This window comes from Bufo gargarizans, chromosome 8 (genome assembly GCF_014858855.1).
Source record: "Bufo gargarizans isolate SCDJY-AF-19 chromosome 8, ASM1485885v1, whole genome shotgun sequence".
Classification (NCBI taxonomy): Eukaryota; Metazoa; Chordata; class Amphibia; order Anura; family Bufonidae; genus Bufo; species Bufo gargarizans.
The window spans coordinates 197,941,624-197,962,652 of record NC_058087.1 but is presented as its reverse complement, the minus strand read 5'-3'; the positions used below and the strand labels follow the sequence as shown (position 1 = coordinate 197,962,652).

Sequence of the window (21,029 nt, the reverse complement as noted above, 5' to 3'; positions counted from 1 at the left end):
CCAGACCGCCTGGAGGTCTGGAGTCTGGATAGTCTCAATGGGAAAGGGGAGAAATGTGGCAGAACCCGCCTCGCCACTGGGCATTGGAGAGGACTGGCTGGCCGCCTCCTACCTACTGACTATGGCCCCTGGTGATTTGGTACGTTTGAATGCAATTTGGGCATGTGCTATTTTATATTGCTGCTACTGGCCCTTTAATGGCCATCCGGGGACATGTCTGACTTTTAGGAGCAATGCCCCTTTAAGACTGTGTAGCAGATTGCATTCAGGCTGTCTTAAATACTATGTATGTTATTATGTGTTCTGTTACATTGTATCTGTGTATGCCAGGGGTCAAGTTAGTCCATTACGTTTGATAATTGTATTTTGTGGATTGCGTCTGAGACAATGCTATTGTGTTGGTTAATTACATCTCAGACAAGGCTCATTGTGTTTTGTTTATTGCGTTACAGACAGAGGGAAGGGGATTTTGTGTACAATTGCTGGGAAGGTTTAAATACTGTAGATACATATGATTGGCTGTGGGTGGTACCTTGTTGGAAGATGTGTATAAATCACTGCTTGTGTTAAAATAAAGGAAGTTCCTGTTTTAAACCTCAAGGTGAAGTGTCGTCTCATTCTTGGGGGAGGATTTATTGCATGCTGTCCCAGTTTGACTGCTAGGAGTGAAAACCTATTTGTATGGTTCCTATTCAACTGCCTACAGCATTCATATGCTTGAAGAGGACTTATATGCTGCTTCGGTTCGGTGATGGTGGTGTCTGCCAGAGTGCTTGGAAACCTCAGGAAAACGCTAGGAGCATCCAGCAACGGAGGTACTCAGTCGGGGTGCCAGGTGATCTGTTACAGTCTGTTTCTGATGCCAGCCTGATTGGATGTCTGCCACCTCCATCCAAAGCTCATGGGTTCCTGGTGAAGTCTTTTCGAGATGCCAGCCTGCCTGCCCATGACATTGGTTCCATGTAAAGTACGTTCCTGATGTCAGCCTGATTGGTCCAGACAAGTCTCATTCCTGATCACACCAGGTCAGCTGTCAGTGATGACCTGGGCATGAGCTTAGTCTGTTCTTTATCAAGTTGGTCCGTGTGGCCGATCTGGCTGCCTGTTCTGTCTGTCCTGTTGTTTTATGATGGCAGTCTGTCTGGCTTTCTGCCACTTTTAGCCAAGCCTGGTCCTGATGCCAGCATGTATGGTGTTCTCCAATTCTCAAGTTCAGCTATTCTAGGTGTGTCTTGGCTCTGCTTCATCGCTGCATGTTCAGAGCTCTGAAATGTATGGCTCCAAACCATCGCTCAGCTGCACCAGGTGTGTTTCTCGGACTGTGTTCATTCCTGCCTGCTCTTAGTTGTGTTCACTGAAGGATCTACAAGGCTCCACATTCATATCTCACTCACTTCTGCTGAATCTGAATTGTGTCTTATCATCTGAACCATCAGCTTTCAGTAAAGGAACATCAAACGTTCCTATCACAGTAGATATTATTCTATGAGTATGAAATGTATTGGATACAAATACATTTCCAAGTAGCCCCGGCAGAGGAGACAGAATATCTGCAGCATCTTCTGCTGTGCACCACCTCCCAGCACCCACAAAGCTCCTACACCTCATATTCCATCCTATGCTCGGTGGAGCTATAATGTAAGGGAAATGTGTCACCAATTTTTTTCCCTGACAGTTAAAACCAGATAGTAACACATCTACTTTTTCTAATCTCTTTTTAATTTCTAATTACAGATTTTTTTAAATTCAGTTTCTTGTAATTGATTATAGGGGCGGCCATCTTGTACATGATTATGGGGTGGCCATCTTGTACATGATTATATGGGCGGTCATCTTGTACATGACTATGGGGGCGTCCATCTTGTACATGATTATGGGGTGGCCATCTTGTACATGATTATGGGGGCGGCCATCTTGTACATGATTATATGGGCGGCCATCTTGCCTGAGCTGTTCTAAACAGCATTTAGAAAGCATTAAGAAAATTGCTTTACGGCAGCCCAATGGTCCATAGACACAATGGTCAGGAGGGGACCTCATTGACTTCTATGGGAGAGTTTTCTAGGCTCTGTGACCTGAGCAGAGGTCATTGTGCAGGGAGGTAGAGTAGATAAGCTTTGACAATCACCTATCCTGTCTTATCTGTCATTCTAATGCTTCCTGTAATGATATCACCTCTGTGCGTAGATAAGCAGGTAACTGCAGTAGCGTGATCTGTACAGACCAAGAAGTGGAGGCTATTATTAGACTTAGTGTCCAGTGCGGAAACTGCAGGATTTCATGGGTTCTGTTTAAATATAGATATGGACATGGAAAATTAAAAATAACTTCATCAAAAAATGTTACAAAATACTTTAAACATAAAAATTTGATTTTAATAGGTCATTTTCTGGTGACACATTTCTGTTAAACGCAATGAAAAAACATTGAACTTAAGGCAAGAAGAATCACAGTCGTCATCTCTTGACCCAGCAGCTTGGAGCCTTCATCAGTAGCTATAGTTAGGCCAACTTTAGTTGGAGCTACAGTTGAACCAACTTCAGTTGGACCCGGGTTTGTGAAGTTAAGTTCTGGGATGTATCTTTGTATCCATTGCTGGTAGACAGTAGTGAGAGTGTAGACTCCAGGGCGATAAGGTTTAGCACATCCCTCGCCCCAACTGACAATGCCAGCCTGGTACCATGCACCATTTACTTTACACACCAGAGGTCCTCCAGAGTCTCCCTGAGGGAAAAAGACAGAATTGGTGACCACTTGGCCTGCTGAGAGGACATCTTGTCTTGAGTAAATGTTAGCTGTAAGTCATTGACCAGCATTGTCCACGGCACTAAAAAGCCAAAACACTGAGATGTCATCAGAATACATATGGAGAATATTGTCTAGAAGGAAAGACAAGCTAGATATTCCACTTATGACCTCATCTCTGGCTTTATCATCTGAAAAGTCAAGCAATAAACATTTCTCCTCTCCATAGACGCCCATCAGCTATGAAAGCTGTTAAGTGACTTCTGAGGAGTATGAAAAGGAAGAACAAGATATAAATCTGGGCTCAAGTTTGATTTATTAAAACTACGTTTGAACATTCTCTGGTTCTTTATTCACGGATTTGGTAATCTTTTATATATATCACAAGGAGTTTTTGTTTTGTATTTTTGCATTTATCCGTACAGTACTGGATAGTGTGCGCCAGTCTATTTATTATTAATTCACTATAACATATAAATCTGTGTACCTGGCATGAATCCTTCATTCCATTTTCGTACCCGGAACATATCATATCATCCTTGATAATGCTGGTGTCCGCATTCACATTAGCGTTAACGTGGTACATAGCATCACACGTTTTGTAGTCAATCAGTGGGGTCATCACTTCTTGAAGAGTCTTAGGATACGGTAGATTCACTGTGGTGTTACATAAGACATTGTGAGGCTTCTCATCTATCTACACACGACTATTACATTGTACAACTGCAACCATTCTTTGTAGAATTGAGTTCTAAACATTGATATATCCCCCTCCAGTATTGATGAAAGGACCGACCTCTCCTCTAGTGGTTCTTCTACATTTTTAAAGGTTTGGTGTAGTTTAGAAAACCCAGTTTCCAATATCCGACTAAGTGTAGGGTCCTGTGTCCTCGATCCTCATTTCTTGGTCAGAGCAGAGAAAGATTTCAAATAACATCCATCTCTCTGGAGGATCTGTGCCAGATCTCCTATGATAGTGCTGTAGGGAAATGGATCACTTACCGGCAGATTCCTCTTCATATTACAACTGATTGGTGGGGACTCAGCAAGGAGACACTTTGTGAGCTGCTTATTGTCAAGGGAACTTTCTTATAAATATGATTTGTCAACACAGAGAACTTCTTTCACCTTCTATAACCATGACTGGAGTTTATTGTGGTCTTCATTACAATTTCTCTGCCTTATAAATTTGCACATTTGAAATTTACACTATCCAGAAGATGGCGCTACAAGAGCAAATAGAAAAAGCCCCAAGTAAGTACTAGGTTTGGGATTTAATTCCGGGTGTATAACCTAGAAAGATATTTCAGCTACCGACTCATGGGAAGACCGTCCACCATAAACTATGCTCAATTTTGTATTCACCATAAGACCACTGGTTTCATTTGAAGCAGAGAAGATTCGGAGGAGCTTTGTACTCATGACTGACAGCACTGCCATTGAGATATATATGGACTGGAATATTTTTTAGGAAATTCTTGCTAAAAACCACAGCAGTTGAGGAACAAGTAATAAATGAAGACTCACCACCAGATCCAGTGTTCCCCCAGCCAGTTACCCAGCATTCCAAACCAGTCGGGAAGATGACAGACAAAGATGGTAAACAGATTGGCAGGATGTACTTGGTGTAAGGGACAGGGTCAGTCAGCTTGATAAGGGCAATGTCTCCACTGGTCGCTGTCCCAGCAAATGTGGGGTAAATTATAATTTGCTCTACATAGTCATAAAATTCATGGTAACCGGGGATGGACAGCTGGTATTTCCCCGCCACGATAAAATAATAGTCTGGGTTGATGGAGCTGTGAAGAACATAGGAAACATATTAAGAATAGACACCTTGGGTCCAGTATTCGGTGTCTCGTGGGAAATAATACACATGGTCACGAGTAAAACTTACTGTTCAAAGCAATGAGCAGCAGTCAGGACCCACTGGTTAGAGATCAAGGACCCACCACAGATGTGAGATCCTATGTACCGCAGGCTGATCTGCCAGGGCCATTCTCCATCCACAGCATCCATGCCCCCTACAATTCGGTCACTGAACATCGGAGAGCCGCAAACATAATTACTGGGTGAGGTTGAGGTATAACTGACCTTCAACTGAGTGGTCTGGGGCGGAGAAGTCGTCACTGGAATAAAATAATACAGACATGAAATTATTACAACAAAGATGATAATGAACAACTGCGTAAAGGAGAGCAAACTTCCTGTCTATAAAAACGCTGAAGGTGAATTTCCTATGGAGTTATATAGGCCATTATGAAGGCTGAAATATGCATCACCATATCATGGCCAATATCTCCATAACAGGACATCCACCCACAACTAATATGTTGCAGAAACAGATCTTCAGAAGTTCGGTCATATCTACATGCAATCAATGTTATAGGTGTAAATGGGTAACAAACCACCCATCAGCCTATGTAATTCCAGAGGAAGCAAAAGCAAGACCTTAGGGTGGACTATGACTGGCCATAGACATGAAATAGCTGCTGGCCAAACACTCGTTCAACCAACAGCTATCTCTCCTTATCTTGACATGCACATGGACGATCGGCTCAGTTGAGCATGCATGTGTTCTCATTAGTAACAGGGGAGGGTGTTGCCATCAGGAGAGGGTTTGTAGATCGCATTAGATGGTTGCTGATCCCACCAATGTACATTTAATATCTATGGCCAGCTCAAGAGTGATCTGGGTCCCCAATAAAGCAACTTGCACTTTTTACATGCTACGCACTTCTGCTACCACGGAAAACCTCCCTGAATTACCGTAATAGCTCAACTGGGAATCTGTCTCTCCGAGATTTCTGGAGTTCAGGGGGTTTCCGTGAGGACAGTGATACTGACTTGGAGGTAGCCACCACTTCGCTGTGGGCTCTATGGACTATATCAATCTCCTTCTCATCTCAATCTCCTCATCCTCAATCTTCTTCCTCCACTTCACAAAAACTTTTTGTTCTATTCCACATTTGTAATTCATTGGAGAAATTGTGTTCACGTAAATGTTTTTTCTTCTGTTTCTTTTGTAATCTTTCCATAAGATAAAGGGGGTCATTTACTAACCAGAAATGCTAACCAGTAGGAGTACCCACTCACGTCAGGTCAGCTTGGAACCTGCCTTACGCATCATACACTTCTTCTTTCCATGGTTACGACCACCCTGTACTCCAGCAGTGGTGGTCGTGCTTGCACACTGTAGAAATAAGTGCCAGTCTATGCGCAATCTCATGGTCCACAAGAGAGGCCAGGGCTTTTTACTATAGTGTGCAAGCACTACCACCACTGCTGGATTACAGGGTGGTCGTAACCATGGAAAGAAGAAGTGTATGATGTGATGGAAAAATTAATCAAGCCAACAAAGTAAGCAAAATGGACAATCACAATACATTAAGAAATGTATTGTATTAACTTTCTCTACACGATACATGCCACTTGCTGAAGTGAGACAAACCCTTTAAGACCAGTGTTTTAGAGGCTGGTCTTAATAAGCCCTATAGCTGGTGCTGTTATGAAGAGGCGCCGGTCTCTACATTACATGCCACTTTCACAACCCCTTTAATAAATGACCCCCAACGTGTTTAGAAGAGAAGTGTGGAGCCTGCACGGTGGATGCACAAGGTGTCTGGTCCAAGGCTCTAGTAAATGAATTTCCACAGGATTGCGTCTGAGTAGTGGTGTCCACGTCTTACCTTCTGTGAGTAGTGGTGTCCACGTCTTACCTTCTGGTGTAGAATTCGTCAGTGTAGGCAGGGGAATGAAGGTCGCATCGGGAACATAGCTCTGGATCCATGCTGCATGGGCCGGTACTGAGGTGTACACCCCAGGGAGGTAAGGTAAAGCACATCGTTCCCCCCAACTTACGATGCCCGCTTCATACCAGACACCGTTTACTTTACACACCAGAGGTCCCCCGGGGTCTCCCTGGAAGACAAAATGGCAGCAATTTCCACAGAAAGGTCATTTTTTGTGAAATTAGTGAAAAATGTCATCCTATGGAATCATCTTTGTCTGGTGGGTGGATCCAAGGAAGGTGAATATTCTGAAGGTCTGACACCAGAGAGCAGGTGCATGCATAGAACTGCAAAGAATGCAATGTGGTGTGGCCCCCCTCCCTCTGTCAAACACCTAGGATGCTGCAGCCAATGTTTAGGAAGTGGAGGGCCCCAATCAGAGCGGATGTAAGTGCGCTGCAATCACCGGCGCCAGCGCTGCATTCATGGCTAACTTAAGAAAAGCTGTTGCTGGCAATCAGGAGGAGAAGTTGTGCTGGGGGCCCAAGCTGGGCTTTTCTATCCTGGCCCTTCAGCCCTCAGTTACCTCCCCCCCCCGTCTACAAATACCAATTGTCTTAGGCTACCTTCACACTAGCGTTTTGGCTTTCCGTTTGTGAGATCCACAAGCGGTCCAAAATGGATCAGTTTTGCCCTAACGCATTCTGAATGGGAAAGGATCTGCTCAGAATGCATCAGTTTGCCTCCGTTCAGTCTCCATTCCGCTCTGCAGCGTTTTTCTGTCCGCCGGACGAAGCGGAGCCTAACGGATCAGGCATGACCCACAATGTAAGTCAATGGGGACGGATCCGTTTTCTCTGACACAATCTGGCACAATAGAAAACGGATCTGTCCCCCATTGACTTTCAATGGTGTTCAAGACGGATTAGTCATGGCTATAGAAGACATAATACAACCAGACCCGTTCATGACAGATGCATGCGCTTGTATTATTGTAACAGAAGCGTTTTTGCAGATCCATGACGGATCCGCAAAAAACGCTAGTGTGAAAGTAGCCTTAGTTTTGTTGTCCTCCATTTGCGGGCAGAGCACCCGTCATAATTTACTGTACAAATTCTGCAAGTGTGCACGTCCTAGATCTCCATGTAACTGTGGAAGATAAAGTGGACATCCTGAGCATAAGCAGATGTATGTGGTCGCCGTGCACTTAGAGGTGGGTCCAATGGAAGACAGCAGCCTCGCCCATCTCAACACCACTCGTACTTACCCGGCAGAAGCCTCCATTTGTGTAACCAGAACATATCATGTCATCTAGGATGATGGTCTGGCTGCTGCTGATGTCGGAGAACATATGGTAGAGCTGGTCACATGTCGCTCTGTCAATGATCTGCGTCATCACTTCCTGTAGAGTGTCGGGATACGATGTTCCGTCTAGGAAATGGGGAAATAAATGGATCTTGAATCTAAGTGGAAACCTGGAACCCTCTACCCAACAACAAGGTGCTCAGTCAATGCCTACACAGACATGTTCCACCCTATAGGGCGGAGGGCCTTCTTATTGTGGCATCTGGCAGAACGAACATACATATGTCTTGTTATTAATAGCAGACAGAGGTACAATATGGTCCCAAAAGTAGAAGAGGAGCCATAGTGAAGCCTGTAGACCTCAGTGGTCATGCCATGCTGCAATACATGGTGAGGGGTCACATCTGTGCCCACCTAATCAGGCTGCTTCGTTTACTTCACGGCTGGGTGACTTTTTGTTAGAGCCTCTTCGCTGTAACTGGAGACGAGTGAACTGAATCTAATTCAATTGAGTTCATTATGTAGTGTCCCACCAGGTAAAGGTGGGCACTGCACAGGTTAATGTGTTGCATTGCATTAAATGTCATGTGCTTGTTTTTCCCTGTATTATCTGGGTGTCAGGCCTGTCAGGGTGTAGTTTAGCCTCCCAGACGTTAGAGGGAGCTGGAGAGCCCTAGTTACATATAGGAAGGCCCAGACAGGGAAGTGTTAGTTCATTCCAGGGGACTAGAGGAGTCAGCTCGTCCACCTGAAGCTCCTGAAGCTAGGATTAGCTCAGTAGAGATACCCCAGTGGCAGGAACCAACCTCCTGGGAGAAAGCTACCGTTTTCCACCTGATAAGAGGAGGCGACCCAGGGTAAGCCAAGTGACCCTGATAGGCAGAGGAACTTAGGAACCATAGCAAGCAGTATAATACCTGAGGAAGAAAGTAACCAAGGATATAAGCCACCCTTTTAGGCATCCGGGCCTTGGGAGATAAAGCCAGAGCAGGAGTTCTATAAAGGACAGTGTACAGTGATTCTAGGAAAAGTACAACCTGCTGCTGAGTGCTTGTGGAATTTACCCTCAGTGTAACTTGCATGACTATTGCCTGCCATATTTGTGAATAAGCCCCTTTCGTGGAACTGTAATATAGAGACTGTACTACTCCCTGCTGTACAAAGTTGGATTGTCCAGTAAAGTTTACGTTTGGTTCACTGCATACTTGTGTACCTTCATCTTTCCAACCACCAACCGGCGTGCCACCGTCCAAAGGCACTGGCGTCACGAATACCACAGGGACCTTGCCCCAGGCACACAAAATACCTGTAACATCCAGGGCACCTCAACTACCATCAGGCCTGGTCCCTATCTACAGAGCGTGCCCCAGAGGAACTGTGTCTACCTCTCCTTCACTGCCACGCGCCTGCCCAGGGTTCTGCAAATATAGTGAGTACCCTCGATTGCCCATAACTGTGACCTCACTTCGTCATACCCTGCAGGTCTGGCGTGTTGCATAAATTGGCGTCACGAACAGGATCCGAATATTCCTGCGCCATTGCGGATTTAAAAACTGTGTGCTGAAAATTGTCTTAAAGTGACATGCCCCAATTGTTTTATTGAAAATTGCTGGGCCAAAGTGAACTGTAATATTTGCGGTGTGAAGATTGCATTGTATGGACTATTTTCTGCCGATTTGAGTCACCGCTTGCTGTCAGTGAATAGACAGCCATATTGCCCATTTAACCTGATCGGATTACAAGTGCGCCTCGTGGAGCTGTTTGGCGCGAAAAAGAGGACTTTGGCGCGAAAAGAATCAGGCGGAGCCATCGCCCAGCCAACCAGGAAGACGAAGCCCGCCTACCTGAGTCCCGGAGCTACGAGAGGCCGCGCCTACCTGCTGACGTGGTACGCAAGACGTCCGACACCCGTAGCTGCGCATCTCGCGAGACTTGGAGCGAGCACCACCGGAGTGAGTACCAACTTTAAAAAACTTTTACCGGCTTCTCCGCTTACCTGTCCGGAAGCTCCCTAACCCCTGCCAAGGCACCGGAGGGATCCCCGCTAGTCGTGAAAGACTTGTCTAAAACAAAAAAAAGTTCAAGTTACTGCCATAACCGCTCCGGTCCGCTCCGCTACATTTAAAGGGCCATACCCACCTAGCAACGCCATGTCCGCGGTCGAGGAAATCGCACAGGCAGCCCCAGTCGTGCCTGCTGAAGTACCCGCAGCCGACTCTGGGCCCCCTGCCGCCGCGGCACCGCCAAGCCTGATGCCGCTAACCATGCCGTACTATTTTGGGGCCCCCTGGTTCCCACGTTATTCAGGGGAAGCCCACAAGTTAAAAGACTTTAGGGAACAGATACTGGCTCTGTTCCGGCTTTATCCCATCAATGCTGAGCAGCAAATGGAGATCCTCTTAGCTCAGTTAGAAGGGGCCGCCCGCAGGGAAGTAATGTCATGGCCCCGTTCTGAGAAAAATAGCCTGGAACAGATCTTTGAACGTTTGGGCACCACATTTGAAGCCAGAACGGTGTCAGAAGTTAAAATGCGTTTCTTCAGCAGAAAACAGCAGCCTGGAGAGTCGCTCCGTGATTTTGCCCTGTCCTTACAGGAGACGCTGAGAGCTGTAGTCCAAGTGGATCCTAAAGAAGCTGAGGACCAGGACCGGACTCTTAGAGAGCAATTCATTGCAGGCATAAGTACTGAACATTTAAAGGGCCAGCTACGGATGTTGTCAGCTCAACACCCTCACTGTACATTCTTGGATTTTAAAGAATTGTCCATCAGCATACTGGGCCAGAACCCTGCTCCAGGGCCAGCAACCTTCCCTGAACCCCAGGCTTGTCAGCCAAAGACTATTAATGTGGGGTCTGCAGGAGTCGGTCAAGCCACCCAAGCTCCAGTCACAGATGTAGTGGCAGCACTAATGGAGCAAGTGAACTATCTTACTCTAAGTCTAGAGAAGGTGTGCAAAAAAATAGAGGAGTGGGAGAGACCATTGCTACTAGAAGATAAGGATCCTCTTCCTCCAAGGCTCCCACCTGCATATGGAGATGTGTATCCAAAAGAGCCTGATGGGCGACTGAAATACCGGCCCAGAAGTAGAAAACAGCCTGTCTGCCAGCATTGCAAGAAATATGGACATAGCGAATCCATGTGCTGGCAGTTAAACGACTAACCCCTGAGGCAGAGGACCGCCCCTCGGGAGGTAGAACAGAAGGTCCAAAGGATCCAAACTGGATGCCTAAGTATGTCGGGTTCCGTCCGAAAATTAATATATGTATCAACGGGATATCCTTTGAAGCCCTGTTGGACACCGGGTCACAGGTCACCACCATTCAATGGCCTGCCTTTGACAAGTTCTGGGATCCAAGTCTCCTCACCCAGCCACCAGAGTCCTGGCTAGATATTATCGCTAGCAACGGTAAGCCAGTGAAAGTGCATGGGTATTGGGAACCTACTCTACAGGTGGGAGAAGCCACCCTGCCACAGCAAGGCGTGATTGTGGTACAAGCCGGAGGTAAAGGAGGACACCCCGTGATCTTAGGGACTAATGTTCTTAAAAATTGTTACTCCGAAGTGCTTGAAGCATTGAACCAAACCATATCATCCGCCTCACCTGCTTCCAGAAGAGTTATTCAGAAAACTATTAGCGTGCTGTGCGCTCAACAAAGGTTCGCCAACAAGAAAGGAGAAATTTGCACTGTCCGGATCCGGGATAACCGGCCGGTGGTTTTGCCTCCAAATTCCCAGATCATCCTGTGGTGCCGTGCTGTATTAGGGATCCAGGGCCAGGACTATCAAGCCCTAGTGGAACCTATCCCTATTAAGGATCATCCTTTCGTACGGACAGCCAAGAGCATGGTGACCGTGTCCCAAGGTAAAGTGCCTGTTCGTTTAATCAACTTTGGTGATCATCCCGTTACCCTCTTTAAACACTGCCCCGTTGCTCAGCTTTTACAGGTGTCTTTCCAGGATGTGATCCGTCTGCCTGCCGCGGAGGCGTTCCAGACCGTGCAGAACAGCAGCACCCCTACGGCATCCTGGTGGGAAGAACTACATGTGGGGAACGAATCCACCCCAAGGGAGCAAATAGAGGGGGTCCTGAAGCTGGTGAAGGAGCACCACCAGGCTTTCAGCAAACACTCCACAGACTATGGAGAGGTCAGTGTGATCAAACATACCATACCCACTGGCTCTCACCCTCCTATTAAGGAGAGGCACAGACCCATACCACCTACTACCTATCAGTCTGTGAAAGAGATGATACAAGAGATGAAAGACTCTAATATAATCCGGGACAGCCATAGTCCCTGGGCTGCGCCCCTAGTACTTGTTCGGAAAAAAGATGGCGGCATAAGGTTCTGCGTGGATTACAGGAAAATTAATCAAATCACCCACAAGGATGCATATCCATTGCCACGCATTGAGGAGTCCTTGACTGCCCTGGGGTCATCAGCCTATTTCTCCACCTTGGACTTAACCAGCGGGTACTGGCAGGTACCCATGGCCCCAGAAGATCGAGAAAAGACTGCTTTCACTACACCTATGGGCCTGTTTGAATTTAATTATATGCCGTTTGGACTGTGTAATGCTCCAGGAACGTTCCAGAGGCTGATGGAACGTTGTTTAGGCCATAGGAATTTCGAGACGGTGCTATTATACCTGGATGACGTCATTATATACTCCAAGACGTATGAGGACCATCTAAAGCACCTGGGTGAGGTGTTTCAAGTTCTTTCTAAATATGGCCTCAAAATCAAGCCATCCAAGTGCCACCTGCTGAAACCAGCCGTCAGATATCTCGGGCACATTGTCAGTGCCGAAGGAGTACAGCCTGACCCTGACAAACTTGCTGCTGTCCGTAACTGGCCTACTCCTACGACCGTGAAAGAGGTGAGAAGCTTTCTCAGTTTTGCAGGGTACTATAGGCGATTCATCCCGCATTTCGCACAAATTGCGGATCCCATCCAGGAACTCTTGAGGGGGCATCCAAAAAAGAGCCCAAAGACTCCTATTCCTGTTGAATGGAATGAAGAGCGGGAGATTGCCTTCCAACTCCTAAAGAAGAAGTTGACTGAACCCCCTGTTCTGGGTTACCCAGATTATCAGAAGCCATTCCACCTCTACACAGATGCCAGTAAAAGAGGCCTGGGGGCCGTGTTGGCTCAAGTGCAAGATAACAAAGAAAGGGTGATTGCCTACGCCAGCCGATCCCTGAAGGGAGCTGAGAAGAACGACCAGAATTACAGTTCTTTCAAGCTGGAGTTCCTTGCCTTAGTGTGGGCTGTGACTGAAAAGTTTAAGGACTATCTCGCTGCCACACCGTTTGTTGCCTTCACAGATAATAATCCCCTGGCGCATCTGAATACAGCCAAATTAGGGGCACTGGAGCAAAGATGGGCCTCCCGCCTGGCCAACTATGATTTTACTGTGAAGTACCGGGCAGGCCGCTCCAATGAGAACGCTGATGCTCTGTCACGACTCCCCACTACAGAAGCCCCAGATGAACCGAAAGATGCCTGGGAAGAGGTGGAGATGCCAGCGTTCTATAATAAATTTACCCAGCAGGATAATATACGTACTGAAGATTCCCCTGCTGCTGATCCTTCCTCATCAGATGGTCCTGAGTCCAGAGGCGATCAAGAAAGATGGATTAAGCTCCAGTCCGAAAGTAGAGTCCTCGGTGAACTGCTCGACTTCCTTACTAGTGGAAAAATCCCTGAGAGGATCCGCAGGAAGAGTGCAGACCCAGAGCTAGTGAGACTGTGGAGACATCGCCATCAACTATTCCTTCAAAAGGGCCTGTTGCTCAGAAGGAGTCTGGATCCAGTGTCCTATGATAGAGTGTATCAAATTCTCCTGCCACGTCGGGATGCCAGCCTGGTGCTGGATATGTACCACAACCAGTCCGGACACTTCGGTGTGCAAAAGACTGAGGCCACCATTCGCAGAAGATTCTATTGGATCGGGATGAGAGAAGATATCGAGAAATGGTGCCGAGAATGCACCGCCTGTTCTGTGGGGCGAACTGAACGCCATGACCAGAGGGCGCCTCTCCATCCCATCGTAAGTAAGGCTCCCTTAGAACTTGTTGCCATTGATCATGTAAAGTTAGAGCCGAGTCGCTCAGGGTATACATATGCCATGACTATAATTGATCACTTCACTAAGTTTGTCGTAGCAGTGCCTGTGAAAGACCTGACAGCAAAGACCACAGCGGAGGCGTTCTGGAAGCATTTCCTGCTGCCCTACGGTTGCCCAGAAAGGATCCTCACCGATCAAGGGTCCGCATTTGAGTCACAGCTGTTCCATGAGATGTGCCTGCTACACAACTGCCAGAAGGTCCGGACCACCGCCTATCATCCGCAAGGTAACGGACTCTGTGAGAAAATGAATAAGACTCTCATTGAAATGCTGAGAGCAGTACCCCCTGAGACGAGGGGAGATTGGCCTACTTTGTTGCCGCAGCTTATGTACACTTACAACAACACCATCCACTGTTCCACCGGTTACACCCCGTTCTATTTGATGTTCGGCCGACAAGGGAGATTGCCTGCGGACCACTCCCTAGGGGTACAAGTGCCGGATGAGATCAACCCACTGCCCAAGACTGACTGGGTAGTGGAGCACCAAAGGCGTCTTCTTAATGCTAAGGAGATTGTCCAGGAACGGATGGAGATTGTCCGAGAAAGGCAGCAGAAAGACTTTGACCAGACTGCCCATGCGGGACCCCTGGCTCTGGGAGACAAGGTATGGTTGAAAAACAACCATCGGACCAGCAAGTTGGACAGCAAATGGGAAAGGATTCCCTACCTTATCACTGCCATACCTAATGCTGCGGCCCACATTTACCAGATCTCCAGGGAAGGAAGAAGTCCCCAAGTTGTTCACAGGAACCGCCTCAAGCCCTGTATAGAAGGAGAACCAGCGGCGGAGGAGATGGAACCGGAGCCTACTGAGGAAGAGTTGCCGGCTCCACCTATGGACCCTATGCAGGCTGTGGAGAACTTAATCCATGATAAAGAGCCGCTCCACTGGGCCCTCACGCCTTGGTTGAATTTATTGGTTCCTGCTCCTGTTCCTGTTAGCCCTCAGCCTCCTGAAGAAGCTCCAGAGGCAATGGGCTCCTCTGACATTCCTGAAGCCAGGCAGGAAGAATCCCTGCCAGTAAGGAGGTCTACCCGTTCTACCAGGGGGCATCGTCCTGTGAGGTTTGTGGACTACATTATGGGACCAGGTAGCCCCTCACGGGAAACCCCTGTTTAACCATTACAAGCCTGGGTACGGACTCATGTTGTTCTTTGAGCCTCCAAGGACTTATGTTTATCTACATTTTATATGGACTATCCTGGTTTATTGATACGCTGTGCCAGGTCAGCGCCCCTGTTCCCTCACCTTATCCTGAGAGAAGAGAACGACGCCCCTTGTCATCACTCCTTTCAGTGCATTTAATAACTGTTACATTGTTAATGTGGTGAATATTGCATATGTATGTTCTCTGCTATCTTTCAGGTTGCCGTTCCAGATGGGCGGACCCTCCATGTTGCGCCGAGGACGGGCAACGTTATAGCGTGGGGGTATGTAGTGTCCCACCAGGTAAAGGTGGGCACTGCACAGGTTAATGTGTTGCATGGCATTAAATGTCATGTGCATGTTTTTCCCTGTATTATCTGGGTGTCAGGCCTGTCAGGGTGTAGTTTAGCCTCCCAGACGTTAGAGGGAGCTGGAGAGCCCTAGTTACATATAGGAAGGCCCAGACAGGGAAGTGTTAGTTCATTCCAGGGGACTAGAGGAGTCAGCTCGTCCACCTGAAGCTCCTGAAGCTAGGATTAGCTCAGTAGAGATACCCCAGTGGCAGGAACCAACCTCCTGGGAGAAAGCTACCGTTTTCCACCTGATAAGAGGAGGCGACCCAGGGTAAGCCAAGTGACACTGATAGGCAGAGGAACTTAGGAACCATAGCAAGCAGTATATTACCTGAGGAAGAAAGTAACCAAGGATATAAGCCACCCTTTTAGGCATCCGGGCCTTGGGAGATATAAAGCCAGAGCAGGAGTTCTATAAAGGACAGTGTAAAAGTACAACCTGCTGCTGAGTGCTTGTGGAATTTACCCTCAGTGTAACTTGCATGACTATTGCCTGCCATATTTGTTAATAAGCCCCTTTCGTGGAACTGTAATATAGAGACTGTACTACTCCCTGCTGTACAAAGTTGGATTGTCCAGTAAAGTTTACGTTTGGTTCACTGCATACTTGTGTACCTTCATCTTTCCAACCACCAACCGGCGTGCCACCGTCCAAAGGCACTGGCGTCACGAATACCACAGGGACCTTGCCCCAGGCACACAAAATACCTGTAACATCCAGGGCACCTCAACTACCATCAGGCCTGGTCCCTATCTACAGAGCGTGCCCCAGAGGAACTGTGTCTACCTCTCCTTCACTGCCACGCGCCTGCCCAGGGTTCTTCAAATATAGTGAGTACCCTCGATTGCCCATAACTGTGACCTCACTTCGTCATACCCTGCAGGTCTGGCGTGTTGCAATTACAATACTGTGTATTTGTCACGACCCTTGGTCATGGTCGTGACTCCTTGGGAGCCGCATGCAGTTACCCGCGGTTGTGGTGTTGTGTCAACCGCAGCTGGGGGCACTTAGTGGTTTGCCTCAGGTGCAGTTGCCGCGGATAACAGGCGTGCGTGCGTTTGCCCTTGGCAACGTGTTTTATGTGCACTTCCTTTGTTTGTTTGTGGTGCACTAGGTCATGTGTTATATGCACGGAGACACCTTCCTTCACCTGCGGTTGTCCGCGGCAACGTCTGTTGCTGTGTGCATGTGGTGGCAGGGTCTCGGCCTGCGGGCTGTTCCCCAGTACATGGTGGCCACGCATGCCGTTGCTGGCGGTAACAGGTGAGTGTATTTGTGTGTTATGTATTGTGTGCACTTCCCCTTATATGTGTGTTTTCCCTTCTGTGTGCTGGAAGGGTTAACTTCCTTCCCAGTGTGTGTGATGTCACTGGGTGTGTTTGACCGGTGGGTGTGGCATTTTGGCCTATATAGCCTGAGTCTCTTGCAGGCTTCAGTAGGTTGCTTCAGCCCTGCTAGCTGGAGCAGCCTCCTGTGTATTTTACCATCTACCAGTGGGGGCCTCCCTTCTGGTCATAAAACTTTGTTACCTTGTCTGATGTTATGTTTTATGTGTATGTGGTTGCTGGTTTGTTGCACCTTATGGTTTCCTGGTTTCCCGTGTGATGTGTGGTGTGTGCTGTTGTCATTTCTGTTGTTGTGGACAAACAGCACTTTTGCATGGGTTCCAGGCTGTGGGTCTGTGGCAGGTAGGTGAGGTTGTAGTTTCCACGTACCTGCCACTGCCATAAGTTGTATTGGATTCCCCTTAATTACAGCTTGGCCATTCTGGGACTCCTGCTCCTCCCTGTCTTGGAGGAGTGGGTTGTCCTACTATGTCACCTAGATCAGGGCCGACTTGAGGGCTTGTAGGGACTTTAGGTTCCGGCGTATGAGCCCTCCTACCATCAAGGTCGGCTCATACTGACAGGAGACAGGGTCAGCGTTAGGGACGCAATAGGAGGTGACCTGCTCCCTAATGCTATGGTCCTGGCCTTGCAGCGACCAAACATCTTCGGGTACCGCACGACTGGGGGTTTCCCTCACCTCCAGCCATGACAGTATCGTTTACTGAGTATGCCTTATTATTTTTAAGTTAAGATTTAACTTTTATTTCTATCATTTAAAATAAAATGAAACGATGGAGTAAAGTGAACTCCTGCGCTTTTTTTGTTATGTTATGAGTTCATTACAAATTCCAGAAAAATGATTTGTTTAGTTGTTTCGCTTCTGACAAATTGTGGAAAGCGGTGTCCACCATTTTACTTTTACAGTTCAGTACACTAGCGAATATAACAGGGCGTGGAGGATAAAGATGGAGGACCACAGCTGGTGGACTCCCCCACAATGCTCTTCAGGCAACCGGACAGCCAATCAGGAGGCAGGATACTGGCCGGTCTATTAGGCTCCCTGCTAGCTCAGATGATATTGTGAGCTCAGGAGGGGGTGGAAAAAAACGTAAAGTGACCCAAAGTGACATTAGGCGGGACAACACAAGTAGGCGGAGACAACAGAAGTGGGCAGGGCCTGCAGTACCGTGCTACAGAAGAATATACCGCTTCAGCAAAACCAAATACTACAGTGTAAAATACTGCCCTATCACCATACTGAGGACCGAGATACAGTTGAATTCAGGAGGCCCCTGCGGCCGTTGGGCAGGTGTATCAGTATCTGATGCTCCGACATTAATTATTGCCTAGAGCAGGGATCAGCAGCCTCCTGCACTTGTGGTGTTCTGAGACTACAACTCCCAGAATGCTCCATTCACTTTTATAGGAGGTAGCAGAACAGCCAAGCATGTTTGCATGCTGGGAGTTGTAGTTTCAGCAGCAGATGGAGCGCCAAAGTTTTCTGATCCCTGGCTTGGAGCATCAGATCATTTTGTACCAGTGTCTGTGAGGAGGGCTCAGGCAGCCCCCTGGCCAGCATCCCACCAGGACATTTCCCTGTAAGGTATGTGGCCGGTCCACCCCCGAGCTCAGGCACTGATTCGGTAGGATGTGCACCAATCATACACACAAGCCAGTCGTTATAGGGTCCTGCAGGGACAGTGTATGGATACTATGGACTACTAGGTAGAAAGTCAGGTTTTATCATTAGGGACAGGATGGGGCCAGTTAATGTACTGGGAGTCTTATAGGGCTGGAGCTGTCCACATGCATACACTCTGCTGCACTGCACATCCATTTTTAAAGACATAGTACTCTTTTTATGTGCAGGAGTCAGGTAGCAGCCTAAATAATAATTTTTTTTAAATCTACTGGTTGGTGATATTTTAAGAATCAGAGTTGCAGCGGACACTGTGCAATTGTGTCTTTTTTCCCAAAAACCTGTTGGAAATTTTCTGCAGTTAATAACTGCACATTAAGCGTATTTTATTGCTTCTCAATCATGTTCTGTACTGCACCGCCACTGCTCCTGCTGCCACTAGTACTACCCCTGTAGTACTGCACTGCCACTCCTCCTGCTGCAACTATAACCACCCCTGTAGTACTGCACTTCCACTCCTCCTGCTGCAACTAGTACTACCCCTGTAGTACTACACTGTCACTCCTCGTGCTGCCACTAGTACTACCGCTGTAGCACTGCACTGCCACTCCTCCTGCTGCCACTAGTACTACTGCTGTAGTACTGCACTGCCACTCCTCCTGCTGCCACTAGTACTACCCCTTTAGTACTGCACTGCCACTTCTCCTGCTGCCACTAGTACTACCGCTGTAGTACTGCACTGCCACTCCTCCTGCCACTAGTACTACCCCTCTAGTACTTCATTGCCACTCCTGCTGCCACTAGTACTACCGCTGTAGTACTGCACTGCCACTCCTCCTGCTGCCACTAGTACTACCCCTGTAGTACTGCACTGCCACTCCTCCTGCTGTCACTAATACTACCCCTGTAGTGCTGCACTGCCACCCCTCCTGCTGCCACTAGTACTACCCCTGTAGTACTGCACTGCCACTCCTTCTGCTGCCACTAGTACTACCCCTGTGGCACATCTGCTGTCAGGTTCCATACTGCACTGCTGCTCCCAAAGTAGGGACATTTTTGGTGCTTTGGATGCTCAGAACAAGCCATAGCACCATCTTCCCCCGATAAGGGACAATATTTGGAAGCTGTGAAATATGAAGAAGCAGAACACATGTGCCAGTGTGGTGTGATATTGAATACGCTATATGTTACCGCCATCATACGTGTGTTTCCCCACAGCCATGTATGTCAGTGTCACTCAGACATCATTTACTATTGTGTCATTGCATTTCAAAGCTTGGGGAGGGAAAACATTCCTAGGAGACTGGATCTAAAAGGAATTTTTGAGAAATTTGCCCATCTCCAATTATGACCACTGAGTGGGCCCATCCTTCCAGAATGGCAGATGGAAGGGACATTACGGTACCATGAAAGGTTTTTGTTGTAATCCCTGTTCATGGGAGCGTGCCCTTCACGTAGAGGTTCTGAGGGCACCAGTCTCAGGAGTCTCCCTCTAATTTCACCTCTCGAGTCTTCACCGGCCATGGTGGCCCCTTTACAGCCTGCACCAACCAATGCTGCTTTTGAAAGAACCGGTGCCAGCCAGAGGTTTGCAGCTTTGGATGTGTGAAGCATTAGATATGAGATGACCCAGAAGCAGACGTAAGGCTTCAGCTCTACAAGTCGTACGTTCTGCCCGGACACTATCATTTTTCATGTAAGACAGAGAACAATTCATGAATCCATCCTCACCTGAGCCCCAACCGGTTACCCAGCACTCCAAGCCTTCGGGGAAGATGACCGAGGCGGCGGGCAGACAGATGGGCATGATGTAACTGGTGTAGCTGACCGGGCTGGAGAGCTTCACCAGAGCGATGTCTCCTGGACTTCCAGTCCCCGTATAGTTAGGGTGTATATAGATGTTAGAGACAGAAGAGCTCTGAGTGTGGTTATACGCCTCTGATAACCTGAAGAGCCCAAAGTACATGGTGTAGGCCGCTTTAATGGTGTAACTGCGAACGAAAGGAGAGAACAGAAGGTAAACTGATAACTATATAATATACACTGAGATATAAGACCGGCCCCGAGCAACAAGCACGACTATCATATGACTGCCATACATTGTCCATATAAGACTGTTATACATTGTCCACATAAGACCACAAAACAGTGTCCACATGCAACAGCCGGACAGTGTCCACATAAGACCACCATAAAGTTTACACATAGGACTGCCATACGGTGTCCTCATGCAACTGCCATACATTGTCCACATACAACTGCCATACAGTGTCCATATAAGACAAATTTACATGGTCCACATAAGACCGCCATATAGTGTGTCCACAAAAGACCAACATACAGTGTCCACATAAGACCGACATACAGTACAGAGCAAAAGTTTGGACACATCTTCTCATTCAAAGAGTTTTCTTTATTTTCATGACTATGACAATTGTAGATTCACACTGAAGGCATCAAAACTATGAATTATCACATGTGGAATTATATACATAACAAAAAAGTGTGAAACAACTGAAAATATGTCATATTCTAGGTTCTTCAAAGTAGCCGCCTTTTGCTTTGATTACTGCTTTGCACACTCTTGGCATTCTCTTGATGAGCTTCAAGAGGTAGTCACCTGAAATGGTCTTCCAACAGTCTTGAAG

At 47.5% G+C, this 21,029-nt stretch overlaps 1 protein-coding gene across 1 annotated transcript in view; it reads right to left on the bottom strand.

Moving 5' to 3' along the window:
- Positions 1 to 2,382: 2,382 nt before the first annotated feature.
- The window catches only part of LOC122945561 (transmembrane protease serine 9-like), a 106,256-nt gene continuing 87,609 nt past the window's right edge, over positions 2,383 to 21,029 (bottom strand). Inside the window, exons 7-11 of the mRNA XM_044304626.1 lie at positions 20,113 to 20,372; positions 13,810 to 13,821; positions 3,233 to 3,402; positions 2,452 to 2,724; positions 2,383 to 2,403 (exon numbers count right to left, since the gene is read on the bottom strand). Of these exons, the coding sequence (XP_044160561.1) occupies positions 2,383 to 2,403; positions 2,452 to 2,724; positions 3,233 to 3,402; positions 13,810 to 13,821; positions 20,113 to 20,372 (736 nt within the window). The remainder of the gene's footprint in view (positions 2,404 to 2,451; positions 2,725 to 3,232; positions 3,403 to 13,809; positions 13,822 to 20,112; positions 20,373 to 21,029) is intronic.